Below are 16,110 nucleotides of genomic sequence, written 5' to 3' on the forward strand. Positions count from 1 at the left end.
GTAGCATAGTATTCAAAGCTGGGGGTGGGGTGCTTACTATTGATGAGTGCTAAACTACTGTCATTTTCAAGGCTACCTCATAGCAGTAAAATAAAATTAAAAGTGTTAACTGCACAAAATGCCATTTGTGGACATGGTACCATTGTGTGACTTGGGTCTATATTAGCTGGTCATATGTTTGTTTCTTTAATCCTTTCTTAGGGTAGCTGTCAGTAGTTGTTATTTCCAAACCACATTTGTTATGCGTGTGAGCTGAATCGCAGCACACTGTGTTGTGTATGATCTTTTTAAGTAGCTCGTAATGTGCATTACCATTTGCCAAAACACTTTTAATGTGATTTGCCATGTTAGCACCCTTCTCATTTAGGTTAAATATGTGTCCAATTCACCTTGCTACAAAAAAAAATCATTACTCTTGAGAAGGTACAGTACAAAGAAGATCAACATGGCTTATTCAATGATTCAGTGGTATAGTATGAGCCAGGAGCATGGGTTACAATCATTCTCAGCCTAGAAAAAGGGGGGGGGGCATTTATTTCTTATGGCAACTAGTTGTATGGTATGGCAACTTATGGCAAGAGGATAGCAATAGAATCTGAGTACACGCAAGATGAAAACTGGTAATGCAAAGCAATACCTGTATGAAATGGTAAAGCACTACCCGTAGCAATAGCTTTCACAATAATTTGTGCAGAAAATATATTCCAGAATGAAATTACCAATGAAATTACCCAAATTGGGGCAGTTTCAATGTTGTGCAGTGTAGTTTGGCTACAGGGGTCTGATATCTCATTAGATAAAAAAATAAACGAATCAGTAAAAGTAATTTGTGGCATTAATTGCAGTTTCTATGCATTTCAAAACAGAATATGCAATCACAAGAAGATGATTATGGTGTGAAACTGACTGAGACAGAGCTGAAAAGCAAGCACTCTTTTAGCATTATTCACTAACCCCACTGCATTCACCAGGAAAAGGCCACTCTGCTGTATTCAGGTAATTTACAATTGGCATACCTTTTTAACACAATAAATATAATAATCTATGTACTGTATTTGTAATACTTTACCTTAAGAAAATAATACCCTCAATAAAATGATTTGCAGCTTAAATATGTTAGAGAAGTGATGAATAATTCTTCCCAGTTTGTTTGAGCTGGGAGGTGTTGGCACACAGTACAGTAGATTGGGTAGTAATTCCTTACTTTGAGGTTTTCCCTGCACTCTACTCTCCAGTACATTATAACCACATATTTTATGTCCCTTCAAAGGAGGACTGCCCATCAACAAATATTATTTATCCAAATAAAGATCAAATTCGGACTTACAGCTATGGCCAAAAAATGTTATATTACCTTATATAATTAATTCATTTTGCTTTATAAAGTCAAATGAAACCTGCTGAACAATGTTCCGTTGACATTTTGAATTGCAATACACTTTGTAGTTTTCCATATACTTAATGAAAAATGTGACATTTCGAAATCTAACAAGAAATACTATTATGACTTCCAGTAGACATCTGAGATATCATTTTGTAGTTTCTTTGATTACATGATTGTAAATAAAATATCTAAATTATGTTCATTATAGTTTTTATTGTCTCAATCCTAAAATTATAGGTGATGCTAAACTTTTGGCTATAGCTATATATAAATATTTTCAAAGATCACTTAAATCCAATTCATACCCAAACAGAACTGGTGTCTGCAAAGGACTAAATTCTCCCTTACCAACCCATTACTTAATGAAAGTACCAGTTGGTTTCCCTATAGAAACCTTCACAATCTCTTAGCAGAACAAACTACAGTATCAGACCATGGCAACAAATGGAGTTGGCACACGTACAGCACAGTGGTCCTGATAGTTGTACCAGAGTATTGTGAGGGATTACCAGTGTGTATGGGTTCATTCCATTACCATGTGGTACTATTCTGCCAGTAGTTCATTATTGTGTTTTTGTTACCATTTCCCATTGGAACAGGAACCATTCTGTTAACATTGAAGATTAGATTGGGACTGCTCAACTGCAAGGGCACTGCTGAGGGTCACCTCTTATTGACCTGTACCTGCTGTTGATTTCTGCATCGTTTTCAAATCTTCTTCATAGATGGTTTGCTTATGGTGACAATGCAATGTCTTTACCAGTTCCAGTTTGCAGTGCTTGGTGTCTTCAGACGCTGACTTCTGTTCTGTTGTCATTTTTCTAGTAATATAGTAAATCCAGGAATCTGTCGGTTTTGTTTTTGTATCTTTAACTCTTTCTCCACGAAGTAACATGAAAAAAATACATATGGAAGCACACTTAAGACTGGGCCAGTGCAACAGGTCTGGAGTGTTTAGGAGTTCTTTAAAGTGCCCACAGGTCAGCAGTGAAAGTGTTTAGGGAAAATTTAAGTGACACAACCTCATTCCATTACTAAACAGAGTATCTGATGATTCAACTCAAAACCAAAACCACGTTATGTTGTTTTTCCTTTAAAATACAAGTGTATTGTTTGCCATTTCACTGCTGAAACGATCTTTTGTGAAGTGTACTGACAAACTTACAATCAGGTATGTATCTTCCAAAGTTGGCATATTCATTCATTTTATGCTCAGGTGTCAACAAAATGCGGATTTCTGTTAAAACCCAAAATACCACTGAATGGACCCACACTGTGGAGTGAAGACGACACCAGTGTAACAGCACACGGTTTTCAATTTGACATTAGCCTTCGAAGTAGCTGTTTTTTTTTTTCAGTTAGTTTGAAATAAGTGGTAAGGTGTTGGGGTACCAGTAAATAAAAAAATAAAACACATATTTAAACTTGGAAATATAAGAATTCTTATTAATTATAAGAAATTAAAATATTAATAATCGTCAAAATCAAAACTGGTAATAAACGCCAAGGCTGGTATTTTGTACCAATAGACTCCTTTTCATTCTTAAACACCTGAAAATATACATATGTTATTTTAACTTGTGTATCTTAAATGCCCTTCCAATGTTTTAGTCAAACATTTTTACAAACATCTTGTGTTCACCTTTTTCCCCTCTCTTTACTGGAAAATACATAGACGATAAAAATGTTGAGATTCATGAAATAGTTTTTTTTTTCTCTAAATGGTTAAAAAAAATCCAAATATTCCTTTAATTTACACTGCAGGTGTATTGTATAAATATTGTATAAAATAAGGCAGTCTTTCAGTAGGATATCTTATACAAAATATCTGGGGAGAAAAATCTTTGAATTCTAAGGATGTTTTACAGTTAGTTCTCCTGTTATTGAGACCTGGGAAGGTTACAATGTTACCCGAAAGGTGCACGGCTGGGATAATCACAGCTTCAGTGTGTATGCATACATTTTCCACTCCCTTAGGAGGAAACAGCTTATTCCTAATTACACCATCCCAAGTAATGGACAAAATATTAAAACATATGCATCTATTCTTACAGTGCAATAGAAATGTGTCATTTTGTATTTGCATTATGAAAATAAAAGGTCTATACATCAATAAAATGTATAGGTATGGATATGACTCGTAAAACTGTGATGCTTTTAAAAGTCAGCTTTGGCTTTTTTTCTTCAGTTTTTATAAATTCATAGAAAATATTGAACATCTAACAAAATAAATAAAATCAATAAAAGTCTAAATCATAAATGCTAATGATCAAGTTTGGAAAGCTTAAATAGCTTCTTCTTTTATACAGTTGCCCATCTTCGCAGACTCTACACAACTGCTCCTTTGGGTCTTGGGAGATGTGGTTCAGTAGACTTGTTTATGAGAAACAGTGAGAACGGAGAAGTTTAAAATGAAGATGGAGTGTAGCACAATAGTTTTGAAGTGTTTGCACCTTTAAAAAGTAAAAACCTAATTATGTGAACTTAACACGTACAGTATGTACACAGTACTCATGGCTTCTTTCAGTGTAATTTCTTCAAACTGTGTCGTCCTAGCCTTGTATCAGGCCACAGCAGTCCCATAGACAACACTTACCTCCATTCCTTCATCATTACTTTCTTGAAACCTGTGTCAGGACAACACTTGTTTCTGTTTGTTTGTTTTTCCACCTGGCGTGCTTGCCCGGCGATACTGAGTCAGGTATACACAGCAGGAATCCTTTGTCACCTGAACCATAAAATCTTTAGGATTGTCACAGGCCGCAGCAACCAGTTGCAAATGCTTCTTTTGTTTTTTAAAAACATTGTTGTATGTAGTTAATGATAAGTCTATAGTTTTAAGGTACACCTGGTCTGGTCTCACTGTGATATTGCCATAACAGAAACAGTCTGTATCATCATGAACAAGGGAGGTCTCTGGTGGCCACCTATTATGTTAATGAATGTGTAGTCGGAGGGGCCTGGTTCCTTATTCAGGTGGAGGTCGAAGACTCCGTAGCTTCTTTTCATCCAGTTCTTTCCAGTACTTGAAGTTGTTATCCAGGTGCTGCATTAGATTGGGCAGGTCTGCAAATTCTAAACGACAAAACCAAGATATTTACTAACGATAGCTGGTGCCGAACAATGATGTATTCAAAACTGAAATGTGAAGTTAAAACTACTTATTATTAAAAAAAAAAAAAGCTTTGATAGCAGGGTCTTAAAAATATAGCGTTATACGTCCCCACATGGTGGTGTTTAAATAATGTACCTGTAATTTTTCTTTTCATTGTTAACATCCTCACAACTATGTATACTTATAACTTTAAATTCTGCTTCAAAGCTCTTTTCAGAATGGCTGCTCTAGTGCACTGGGGTTTGAGATCTGTCCTCTAAAATCAATGCAGGAAGAGCGATTAATAAAAGAAGACAAAAAAAACTACAACAAAAAGACAGAAAAAAAAACTACAATTACAAAAAAAATTTAAAAAGTGCTCATGGATCGTTATTGCTGTGTTACCTGTTTGACAATGTGGCCAGTATAATCTTTACACTATCAGTGCACTAGAGCAGCCATTTGTAAAAGAGCTTTAATTGTGCTCCTTGCATCTGGTATGAAAATTAAAGTATCTACATATATCATATTGCATTAAGTTTTTAAATTCCAGTAATTAACTAAACTTAAGCATTATGTGTTTTCTTTCATATTTTCATTAGAGAGTGAACACTGTATAACAATTAACAAAGATCACCACATAATGTTGGAAATGAGCAGCAGAGTGTATTAAAAGGATGCTTCTGTAACAAATACATTTTATTAAGGGCAACACACATCTGGTATACTGCAGACCAGTAGTGCATTATTTACTTAGTCACATGGTCATAAAGCTCTCAGCACTGAAAGGGGGCTGGTTATCAGCAGGCAAGAAACGCCCGCCTTTTAGCCAAGAGCATATTACAAAAAGAGAACATTCAGTGAAGCTCCGCGGCATTGTTGCTTTTTGTCTCAATCGCATTATAGTTTTTCTGTCTCTGCTGATGCATTTATATAGTCAGTTGTTTTTCTTTGGTAGCGTATTCAGTCCCGATGACTTGTTTGAACATTAAGCCTTGACATTCCGTGATTTATATTGGAAAACTACAGTACTGTGGAACTACTTATATTCATATCAATAAATATGAATCACGCTTTTGTGCATAGACATACATTCTTTGCTACACATATATAGATGCATATATAGTCTACTCGCCATCATCTGTCATGTCTTGCTCACTGCCCATCTTAATGCAAATAATCTCCTCCTGGTTAGCACAAAACCAAAAATGTGTAAGAGCAGCATATTGAAAAGGAGCATTTTAGAATTGTTAATGAAAATCTATATCCATATTCACAAACAACTCTTGAATGTTAGTATCACTTAAGTGTGCTTTCAAATAGGACAAAAAAAAGATAATAATTTGGCACACTCAATTGAGCCTCAATTGTTGTTTCTGAATATGACTGGTAATTCATAATTACCGAGTATAAGAAATATAAAAACATGTTGTACTTACCGTCCCAAGCATCAAACATATCTGTTATGAAGTAATCAATGAAGGATATCTGTGATTTGGGGATGCTACATGTGTTTCTGTCAAAAACAGGCATTACCACAGGGAGGCCAAGCCTTTTTTCTTCATCAGTCTGCACAGTGAAAATGACACGACAAACATATTATTAACATTATTACAAATATAACCCTGAGAAACATCCTAACACTTGATGGGAGATCTACCAAACCTTTGCAACTATAGAGCTACACATTTTCCAACCAAAACCAGCTCTGCTCTTTCTTTGAAGGTCCACCGAACTGTCCACTTGTATTACATTAGGATTAGTTTAGCCATTTCTCACTGGGAGGCTGAAATAATGTTACAAGCAATAAACAATCAGTGAGATACACCCTCCAACACACATCTATCAATACAAAAATCTAAAATTAGCACTAACGTCTCTGTATGCACATGTAAAAGAAAATCTAAATTATTAAAGCAGAACGTATATTTTGTAAAAAACAAAATCTCCATTCATTCCTAGATTACATTTGTATTAAACATCTGTGGGTTTAACGGTTATGTGTTCTCTATTTAACAGGCAGTGCCATTTTAATAGTTCAGCTCATTTCAATTAGGTGTCGGCGCTGATCCTACATTGGCAGGATGTTTGTTTAATTTCACATATCAAGATCCGCAAGAAAAGTAACCGTGATGGATGTGCTGGAAATCGTTTTTGAAACACAACACAACCCTGGGGTAGTTTGCATGATTCTTTTCATAGCAGCGTCTTATTATCAATATCTGCTCACAAACCAAATATAAAGGTGTACTGCATTGCTGCAGTTAACCATTACTGCATAGTGTGCGACAATAAAAAAAAAAAATTAAAAGGAGCACAAAAGTTTTCTCTTTTTTGTGTGTGTGTGTGTGTGTGTATATATATATATATATATATATATATATATATATATATATATATATATATATATATATATTAGCTCAAAGAGCATCATATATATATATGCATGTGTGTATATATGTGTGTGTGTGTATATATATATATATTACACAGCTATCCAGATAATATCAATGTGATTAACAATATTTACTTTACTTCTTTATAATTAAACGATGGCTTGCTTACCTGTGCAAAGTATTCTTCTGAAATGCGCCCTGCCCATTCAATACACAGCTCTAGTGGTCTACAGGGATTGGAGATGTCGGCACACTTTATTAACATGCGTTTGACGAGAATACGGTTTTCAGGAGATGTCAAGATGCTTTTGACAGAGTCGACATCCCCATTTGCCTATATAGAGAAAGATATACAGGTTCAGGGCAAATTAAATACTGTATTATCTGTCATCCTTACACACTGGAATTCTAGGAGTATTAGGCTAGTGGAATACACAAAAGATAATGTATTGAGGTGGTCTATAAAAATCTGTAAATCATTTATATAATTTGCACATGTACTTACTCTATACTGTCTAATACATAACACATACATATTCTTCTATAGAGTGATGTTTTGTCTTTTTCATTATAAAGATGCCCAGATCCTTTAAAATCCCAGTGCCCTGCATTCCTCATTCTCATGTGAAACTTGTTGGCTGCCTGTTAGATTCCTGCACTCAGTAGCAGCCCCCAGTAGCCATCACTATTTTTAATCACTGTATCATGATTCCCTTTTTAACTGAATGTTGTATTTAGTAGATTTTGCTTCAGAAAGGACGCATCCTATACACACGTGGATATGTTAGGATCCCAAGTAATTATTCATGTTCAATAATTCATATTGGATCATTTAAATGGCCTACTATAATTATCCACAATGAACTTCAAGCCCAGGGGGTCATATTTGTACTTGGGATCCTAACACTGCAAGTCCATGAGTTGTATTTTGGCCTGGGACTTTGTTACCAGAATGCTTCTGGATTTCTTTTAATGAAATGAGATATACAAAATAAATATATTATTATTGTTATAATAAGACTAAATTAAAATGAAACGCCATAGTATCCTTTGATTTTAGAGTATAGAAACAAATCGGCTAAGTGATTAATTTAAACATCTTTTTATTTATTATTACATCAACAGATTCACCAGGCAGATTATATTTAATTAACTGGGTTGGTTTACATATACAACACCGATACGATAATAAGACACACTAGTTAGTAACAGGACTTGTAAGTAAAGTTGAGTAAAATACATCCCACTTATAAACTTAAATTTTGTATGGACAGTTTACTCTTGGAATGATCAGAAGAGCCCAATTGAACAGTGGAATATTAAATGCTGCTGGGTTTCTATATGGGGCGTCTCAAAACGTTACACATGTTGTATTTAGATACAGACAGTGTTTTGTGGTGCTTATGATCAAGTCTTAAACTGCACTTGTTTTAAGGATGGGCTAAAGGGCTGTACAGCACTTCCAGTCTTCAGTGTCAGTGTTTCATTTGACCTTGCTTACCCCATTCTCTTCCAGTGCTGCCAAAGGCTTGTTAATGCTGTTTACAAATTTGTTGACGTGCTCGAAGTGCTTTGTCATTTCAGTTGCCAGGACCATGTCGATGATGGCTTGCCGGAGTGTTCGATATTCATTTCTATATTAAAAATAACAAGAATGATGTTACTGTTCACCTCTTTTAATGGGGGTGTTTCAGCAGGCAAGAAAAGCTCCATTCTGTGCATTGTGTGGTCAAAGGGAGTTCTTGCATGCTAAAGTTATTGGTACAAGACTAAACCTAAAAGCATATCACAGATTTTTTTTTTTTAAATCCACAGACATGAATGTAAAATCTTATGTTCAACTGACTTTGTATTGTGCTAATATTCTATAGATTATATACTGTATCATATAAAGCAAACATTATATATATATATATATATAATATATATATATATATATATTATATTACACACATATATACATGTATGTATGTACATATATAGATAGATTATGTAAATACAGTATAATTGTAAATCTCGAAAAACTACTCACTTCTAAATCTTTTGTAGTCATTTTTGTATTACTTTAGTATAAATACATGTTAATTTGGATTCATATGTTGTTTTTCTCTGACTTTATGTGAACGAAAAGACACACATTTGCCCATTTTCCCATTGGAAATAGTGATATTTTGAAATATCACTGTCCTGGTCACAAAAGCAAAGTTTGTGGGGAATAATAGCCATTTTCTATACTTTTGAAACATAAGCAATTAGGAAATAACACTTACTACCCAGGAACAAAAAACAAAAAAAAATTTGTTACACAGTGTAATTAGACACACACACACACACACACACACACACATACACACACTATTTTACTCCAGTGTACCAGGAGGTGGGGGGATATTCAGAATTGGGAACTTGCCTCTCCATGTTTTTAAATATATTACACTTTTCATCTCGTGTGGTGAGTTGGAAGGCCAGCGCTGCATGATGGCTCTCTAACACAGCTGTATCATTATAGAGAATAGCCAGCTCACTTCCTGCATTGCACAGGAAGGAGTTTGTCCTTCCGGGGTGATCCACGTCGTGGACAGTGGCAGCGATGAGGGCAGCTACTTCATCAATCTGGTCAAGACTTTGCTGTAAAATAAATAAGGTGTGGATAGGGTTGTTAAAGATCTATTATAAGCCAACTGGAACAAAAGCAAAGTACAGAGTAGCAACAGCAATAACCCTCTGCAGGTGGCCAACATACAGCACACACCTTTGTGTTGGTATTTAACGCAAGTTAATAAATAAATAAATAAATATTGATAGAGGAAATCTGTTAAGCCCTCGCTAGAGACAGTGCAGTCGATGTCTGAAAACACTTCTCATTTGTGTTTGTCCCTGTCACTTTCATGTGACCTCTCAGATTTGTAAGGAAAGCGAAATCCACATGATAAATTAGATGTCTTGTTCAAAAAGTGGTGAAAACAAACCTACTGTGCAGTATTTGCTTTATTTGAATGTTCATAATGGGTCTCAAATATTTTTTTGTGTGCAAAACATATATTTCTTTACTCTTACCTTTACCCTTTCTTTGCCAAGGAAATAGGCTGTTGCATGCAGTACGTCGGCTGAGTGCGTGGAGTTGTGATAGGAGTTTGTTTGATGATAATTTGCTTCGATCACTTGTAGCCAAGACCTTAAAGTTACTTCGGAGCAGTTTAAGAATTCACAGACTCCAAAGCGAGAAAATACTTTGAGACCAAGATAAACCAAAGGCCTAAATGAAACAATAAAAAGGTAATGTATTACAGAATTTAAATAAATAAAGAAAAACTACTCCTACCTCTTCATTTACACTTCATGAGCTGCCCTTGAGCAAAGTAAGGATTGATTTATTATGTTAACGTTTTCATGTCGGACTTCAAAACGTCTCTGATTCACACTAAATATGTAAATTGTGTTTGTGAAGGCAGTACTCAAAACTGGAAGAGTATTTAATCAAACTTAACCTTTGTCCTTATCAACTCAGCACGGTGTAACATGGAAGTCACACTTGCTTTTATTGTTTTTGCATATGCAAATAATTAAAATACAACACTATAAATAAAGTGCTGCATCCTGGTGCTATTGGTCACATGGTCTGATTGCAAATAGACCACTGGCGTGAGTCTAAACTACAACACATGATGTAGGTACCAGGAAGCAGCAGAAACATTTCATCTATAGTTATCCTTGAAATATCTGCATATTGACTTTAAAACCATGTTTAGTTCTGAAGCCAATACAGGGCAGTAAAAGGGAACTGGATTTTAATGTTGGTATTTAAAGCGACCATGTGAATATTCAATAAACTCAGGACTTGTGGTCGGTAAAAAAGCAAGTTCCAATTGTAAAAGCACACAGCTAAAACACACTAACCTTTTGATTGTTGCACCCTCCAGCTTACAAATATCAAAGTCCCAGGAGTCTTCATTTTCCATGGTCTGGGCTACGCGGGGTGGGATGTCATTGAGAGACAGTGGAGTGATCAGGTGACTGGGGATATGATGGGGATCTGGAGAAAGGAACACAGTTTATTTCTTTTCTTTGTACCTTTTGTCAGTTTTACTTGGAAATTGGATTTGACCATACACATCAGTTTCCATAGTATTTCTGCCTCCCACAAATTTGAATATAGAAAAGAAACTTCAGCGGCAAAAATAAAAACAATGGTTGTATAACTGTTACGTAGATGTACAATGTTTTCATAGCACTCAGATTGCTTCACTTGAAATAGCAGATCAGCACACTTGAAACCGTTTGAAGAGCCAATTTATACTTACGTTTTGTAGCCAAGAGGTATTCGTTCCCTGATAACCTCCTCAAACCATCCTGCACAAAAAAACAAACAGAAAAAATTGTCATTACATTTCCAGTAAAAATATTCTTACAAGAACTCCTACAAAAACACACTCTGTACGGCATGTGTGTCCAAACCAATGTATTGACAAAAAAATGAAATGTATAAAATGAGCAGAGAATTAAACCAGTGAAAAAACTAACATTAAATACAATACTTCAAGTAGTATACATGACAGTTTGACAAGTTTACTGTATCTTCTGGAAAACTGGGAGTGGAAATTTGCAGGAATGTATGTTTTCCAGAATGGACCAAGGTCACCACTCGTTTCCTCAGTAATTTATGTAGTTTTGGATACAGCAGCAACGGCCAACCAAGTGTCTTTATAGGATGCATTCATTTAATATGTTCCCATAGTAACATGGTACATTAAACATCAGTATATGTGATTCGTACACACAGTGTTAAAGCTGGACATGGTAGAGTACTTTTAAGCTGGCTGAGTGGAACATTAGTAACATTTCTGCTGTATATTTTATGAAAAGCCCTGTTCAGGAAGTAAAACTGGCCTCACCTTTGATCTATGAATTGTCTGACATTCTAATAGTTTCTACACACATTTTAACACACAATCTGGAGTTGTGAGTCCAAAGAAACAAACTTTGTATCTCATTTATATTTTCTGTGATGGTTTAATTATTATTATTATTATTATTATTATTATTATTATTATTATTATTATTTTTTTTTTTTTTATTATTTTTTTTTATTATTATTATTTCTTAATAAATTAAAGAACAAACCTTTTATCTTTTCTTTTCTAAATAAAAAAAGTAAACCCTGCAGAAATACCTTATCCATAGATCACTGGGGTGACAAATTAATTATCTGGTCCCAATACGCAGATGCCGCTGTAAGTTTTGATTTCAACTTTGTTTCGATTAATGATTTTCAACCATTAATACCTCGGCAATAGTAAGGGTACAGTGGTGTCCTTTGGAACAAACACTTTGTCTCTTTAAATCTCTAAACTTTCTTAGTGTAAAGATAAAAGGGGAGTCAAAATGTTAAAATTCCCAGTGTGCAATACGAATGTCATTTTTCAGCAGACATGGAGAAAAAAAATTATGGCACAGCTATAGTGCTCTGAGCTGAGGTAGCGGTCTCTGCTTACAATTTCCTGTGGTGGTTAGAAATTTGATAGGATTTGTAGTTCAAGTTATTTTTATTTTTAATGTCAGTTTTTCTGTCGCATGTGCGTTTGAGTTTGAGAGTTGGTGATTTTCCATCAGGTCTGATCAGAAAGATAGGTCCCCTACTTTCTAAACTCTGCCATTTTCAGTGCTTCCCATATCACTGAATGCTACCCTGCCTATCACATCTCAGTATCTCTGCTAAAAGCCTAACCTGGATGCAGCTCAGTTATGGGTGGTATGGCATTTTTGTGGTTTCAAGTTGAAGTTAATTTAATTGTCATTTTTTTATAAGGAATTTCCTGACTTTTTTGTGGCTTCAAGCTTAAACCATAACAAGTTTATTACACACGCACTCAATTAATAAACCTCTTCCGTTCAAACCACAAGTGATTTCAAACCCAATAAGAGATCAAAATACATACTGCGGGTAAATCGTACTTGGGAAGTGCATATTTGTACTTGTACAAGTGTGTTTTTTAAATCTTTCCAATATAAAAGAGGCATCTGGGATTGAAAGGGACCCTTTTAATTTGAGAGATTTCTTTTTTCTTTACTGATCTACTGTAGTACAATATATTGGATAATAAATTACAATAATTTATCCATTGTTTCCACAACATAATAGGCTACATCAACATGCATTTCATCAATACTTTCCAGACATGAACACTCCAGTATGATCAAGGCACTGTTCCAGGTAAGCTGTCACTTGATGTAGCTATTGTTCTGATTGTATTGTAAGCCTACTTCTAAGAACAATTCTTAGACAAAGGATTTCTCCTGGGTTTTGTTTGTGCATTCAGTAAGTATGACTTGCTCTACTGCCAGAGACACTTCTGTTTGACTTTGCGAGCTATCGTTCTGTGGCAACATTGCTGGGTATAGATTTTATTTACCAGGAAAAGAAAATTTCACTTTCAAACCCTTTTGGATCCAAGCTATGTTTGCCTAATTTTTTTTTATTTTTATTTTTTACTTTTGTTAGACCTGTGCCTATAACTAACTATAAAGGTTAACAGGCAAATTTTTTCAACAAATTGGCCATATATACAAAAGGTACCAAAAAAGCAAAAAAAAAACAAAAAAAAATAAACAAAAAAATAAATAAATACATTTTTCATGCCAGGGACCTGATCATGTGGTGCAAGATGGAGATATTTACTGTGGCTTCAAAGCCATTCAATGTGGCAACCATAGCAACCTAATCCTAACAGCGAGCTTGTAACGTGCATCTGATCCACAAAAATTGTCAATACGAAAAACAAACATCTATTTATCGGAAATAGATCCTTGTGCCTTCAATGTCACCATTTCTCTTCTTTTGTAAAGATTTTGTCTGAAAATGTTTGTTTACTGCACTGAGGTAGGTCTGTCATACAGTGCAGCAACAATACTGCAAAACACTCGTTTTCACGCCTGTCTACTGACAGGATCCAATGCCGGAAATACACGAATAGGCCATTGTTGTGAAGCCCCAAATCTCCTCTTTTGAACTGTGCAAGCAGGGTTATCTCTTACAGTGCCTGAGTAAAAAGATTTAAAGGGCCAGGTCGCCGATGGGATTTTTAACATGGGGCGAACCCTAAAGTTTTATATTGGAGGTGCCCTGGAGGACCTTTTTTGCATTCTAGCGTCGGGAATCTAACACACATGACATGCTAACCCCTAAAGCCAGATGAGGATAACTCTTCACACAGAGAAATCAGGGGACGTTTTTGAACAAACAAAAAATACATTTTTCACATTCCGTACGCAATGACGTGTTTACATTTGAGCCTGATGGTCTTGTAAAAACCAAGACATTTTTGAAAGTTAAATGATTAATAGCAATAACAACAAAATAAGCGATTAAAACGGAAAAGCACAGACACAATTTGTGTTTAAAAAGTTCTTATTGCCGGTTCAGAATATATGATCAAAGTACAATAAATCCCAGCATGTTGGCTAGGGAAAGCTGGCACAAGGAAGTAACAAAGGACAAAGATAATCACCTCAGGGAACTAAATTTAAATTAATTTATTATAAACAATAAATTTAAGATTACTGCTGCAATAGCAACAGGTAGGCACTCTGATACTGGGGGCAAAAACCCCAGTGCTTTCTGCCAAATTTCAACCGTATTTTGCATATACACTATATATTGTAAATATAACTTTTGAACAGCTAAGCAGAATGCACACTAGAGCTGCTAAGATTAAACAGAAAATTGATTTTTTTGATCAATACCATTCCTCATTATATACATCGATCTAAATACCGGACAATCGATTCAATAATTACATTTTTGTAACGTGCATAGTTAATAAAATTATTTAAGTTTTTCAATGAAAATGCCCTGAATGCGCCTCCTTGAATCCAGAGCAGGACGACAGGCTTGTATTCCTGGCAAACAGCCTGCAAATACATTGTGCACGTCGAAGAAAACTGACTGTATATAGTTTGCGCTTCTTTGGAGTTTCAAAATGAACTGTTATATAATGAATATTTGACAATATTCAATAACGCTAATAAATAAATAAATAAATGATCAGTGGTGTTTAATTTTGTAAGAACGATCAGCTTGACCTATAGCAGGTAATCAGGTTTTGGTAAGTAAATAATTTTTTTTGTATTATTATTATTATTATTATTATTATTAGTAGTAGTAGTAATATGATGTTTTAGGAAGGGATTTCCACATTGTGTGCTTCACAGAGAGTGAAGGTTAGGTGGTACAATATTAACATGATGCGTGTGATGCTGCAGCGGTCACTGAATAAAAAAAGATGTTTTTCAAAAACTCGTGTCTAGTTTATATGCTTCAGGCTAGCTGCGAATGTTATGTTTTTTTTGTTTTTTTTTTCTCCTGACGCTACCAAGGCGTAATTACCCCTCACATTCAATTGTTGTGCACAAGTTTTTACTTAACTGTAATGATATTAAAATAATAACGCCGCGTGCAGAGCAACGGAGCGAAAATGTATGTGGGCAGTACAATCATCGATATTTATTTGAGCGTTTATATTTTGTGTGCCCAGTTAATCGATTGCTATTTTGAGCCCTAATGCACACATCCAAACATTTCAAATCTTAAAATTCAACTTACTGTCATAAGGCCACCAACAAGGTCGCTTGTATGTGGATCTTCATCTTTAGCCCCAAACTGTGGCGAGTAGAGCTCTGTGGTCCGCAGAATCTCCAGCACGCGGTCTAAGGCTTCAGCTACAGGCATTGGGCTACTTTCTTGTGCAGCATTTATGATATTTATTACCTAAGTCAATAGAGAATGGGTTAGAGGGCGATCACGAAGACTCTGAAAGGCTCACATGCCGTTGGAAATGTACTGAGGAGTCTACCTTTGTGATGGGCGCTTCAATTGTCATGGAATGGATCCTGGCCATTGATGAGTGCCTTCGCTGTGAACTGCCTGCAAGGCACGAACAAAAAAAGAGATATAAAATACCTATCTAATACTGATGATGATACAAGCTCATCCTGTAGCTTCAGCTCACCGTCACTCCCCCGTGAAGTGGTTGACTTGACATCTAACGAGCCTTTCCTTCTGTCCTTGTGCTTGCAAGACTGGATATCTGCAATGAAAGGAAACCTATTAGTGTTACAGTACAGAACGTGGCAGGCTTTGAAACAGGACACATGGATAAGGCATGGTTTCTACACTTTCTATTCAGGTACAAACAATCATTTCTGAATCCACATCACAATAAGAAATGACATTCCCTTTG

At 35.4% G+C, this 16,110-nt stretch overlaps 1 protein-coding gene across 3 annotated transcripts in view; it reads right to left on the bottom strand.

Annotated features, from left to right (window-relative positions):
• Positions 1–1,842: 1,842 nt before the first annotated feature.
• Positions 1,843–16,110, bottom strand: part of LOC121298907 (high affinity cAMP-specific and IBMX-insensitive 3',5'-cyclic phosphodiesterase 8A-like) — a 72,283-nt gene continuing 58,015 nt past the window's right edge. The window contains exons 12-22 of one of the 3 annotated variants that reach the window (XM_041226211.1): positions 15,880–15,957; positions 15,724–15,794; positions 15,474–15,638; positions 11,176–11,224; positions 10,772–10,907; positions 9,932–10,130; positions 9,285–9,502; positions 8,376–8,508; positions 7,044–7,208; positions 5,918–6,047; positions 1,843–4,459 (exon numbers count right to left, since the gene is read on the bottom strand). In XM_041226211.1, the coding sequence (XP_041082145.1) occupies positions 4,353–4,459; positions 5,918–6,047; positions 7,044–7,208; positions 8,376–8,508; positions 9,285–9,502; positions 9,932–10,130; positions 10,772–10,907; positions 11,176–11,224; positions 15,474–15,638; positions 15,724–15,794; positions 15,880–15,957 (1,451 nt within the window). In that variant the 3' untranslated portion in view covers positions 1,843–4,352. Of the gene's footprint in view, positions 4,460–5,609; positions 5,666–5,917; positions 6,048–7,043; positions 7,209–8,375; positions 8,509–9,284; positions 9,503–9,931; positions 10,131–10,771; positions 10,908–11,175; positions 11,225–15,473; positions 15,639–15,723; positions 15,795–15,879; positions 15,958–16,110 lie in introns of those variants that run through there. The other 2 variants (XM_041226209.1, XM_041226210.1) reach the window with 2 other exon arrangements.

The sequence above is a fragment of the Polyodon spathula genome, chromosome 24, assembly GCF_017654505.1.
Source record: "Polyodon spathula isolate WHYD16114869_AA chromosome 24, ASM1765450v1, whole genome shotgun sequence".
Taxonomy (NCBI): Eukaryota; Metazoa; Chordata; class Actinopteri; order Acipenseriformes; family Polyodontidae; genus Polyodon; species Polyodon spathula.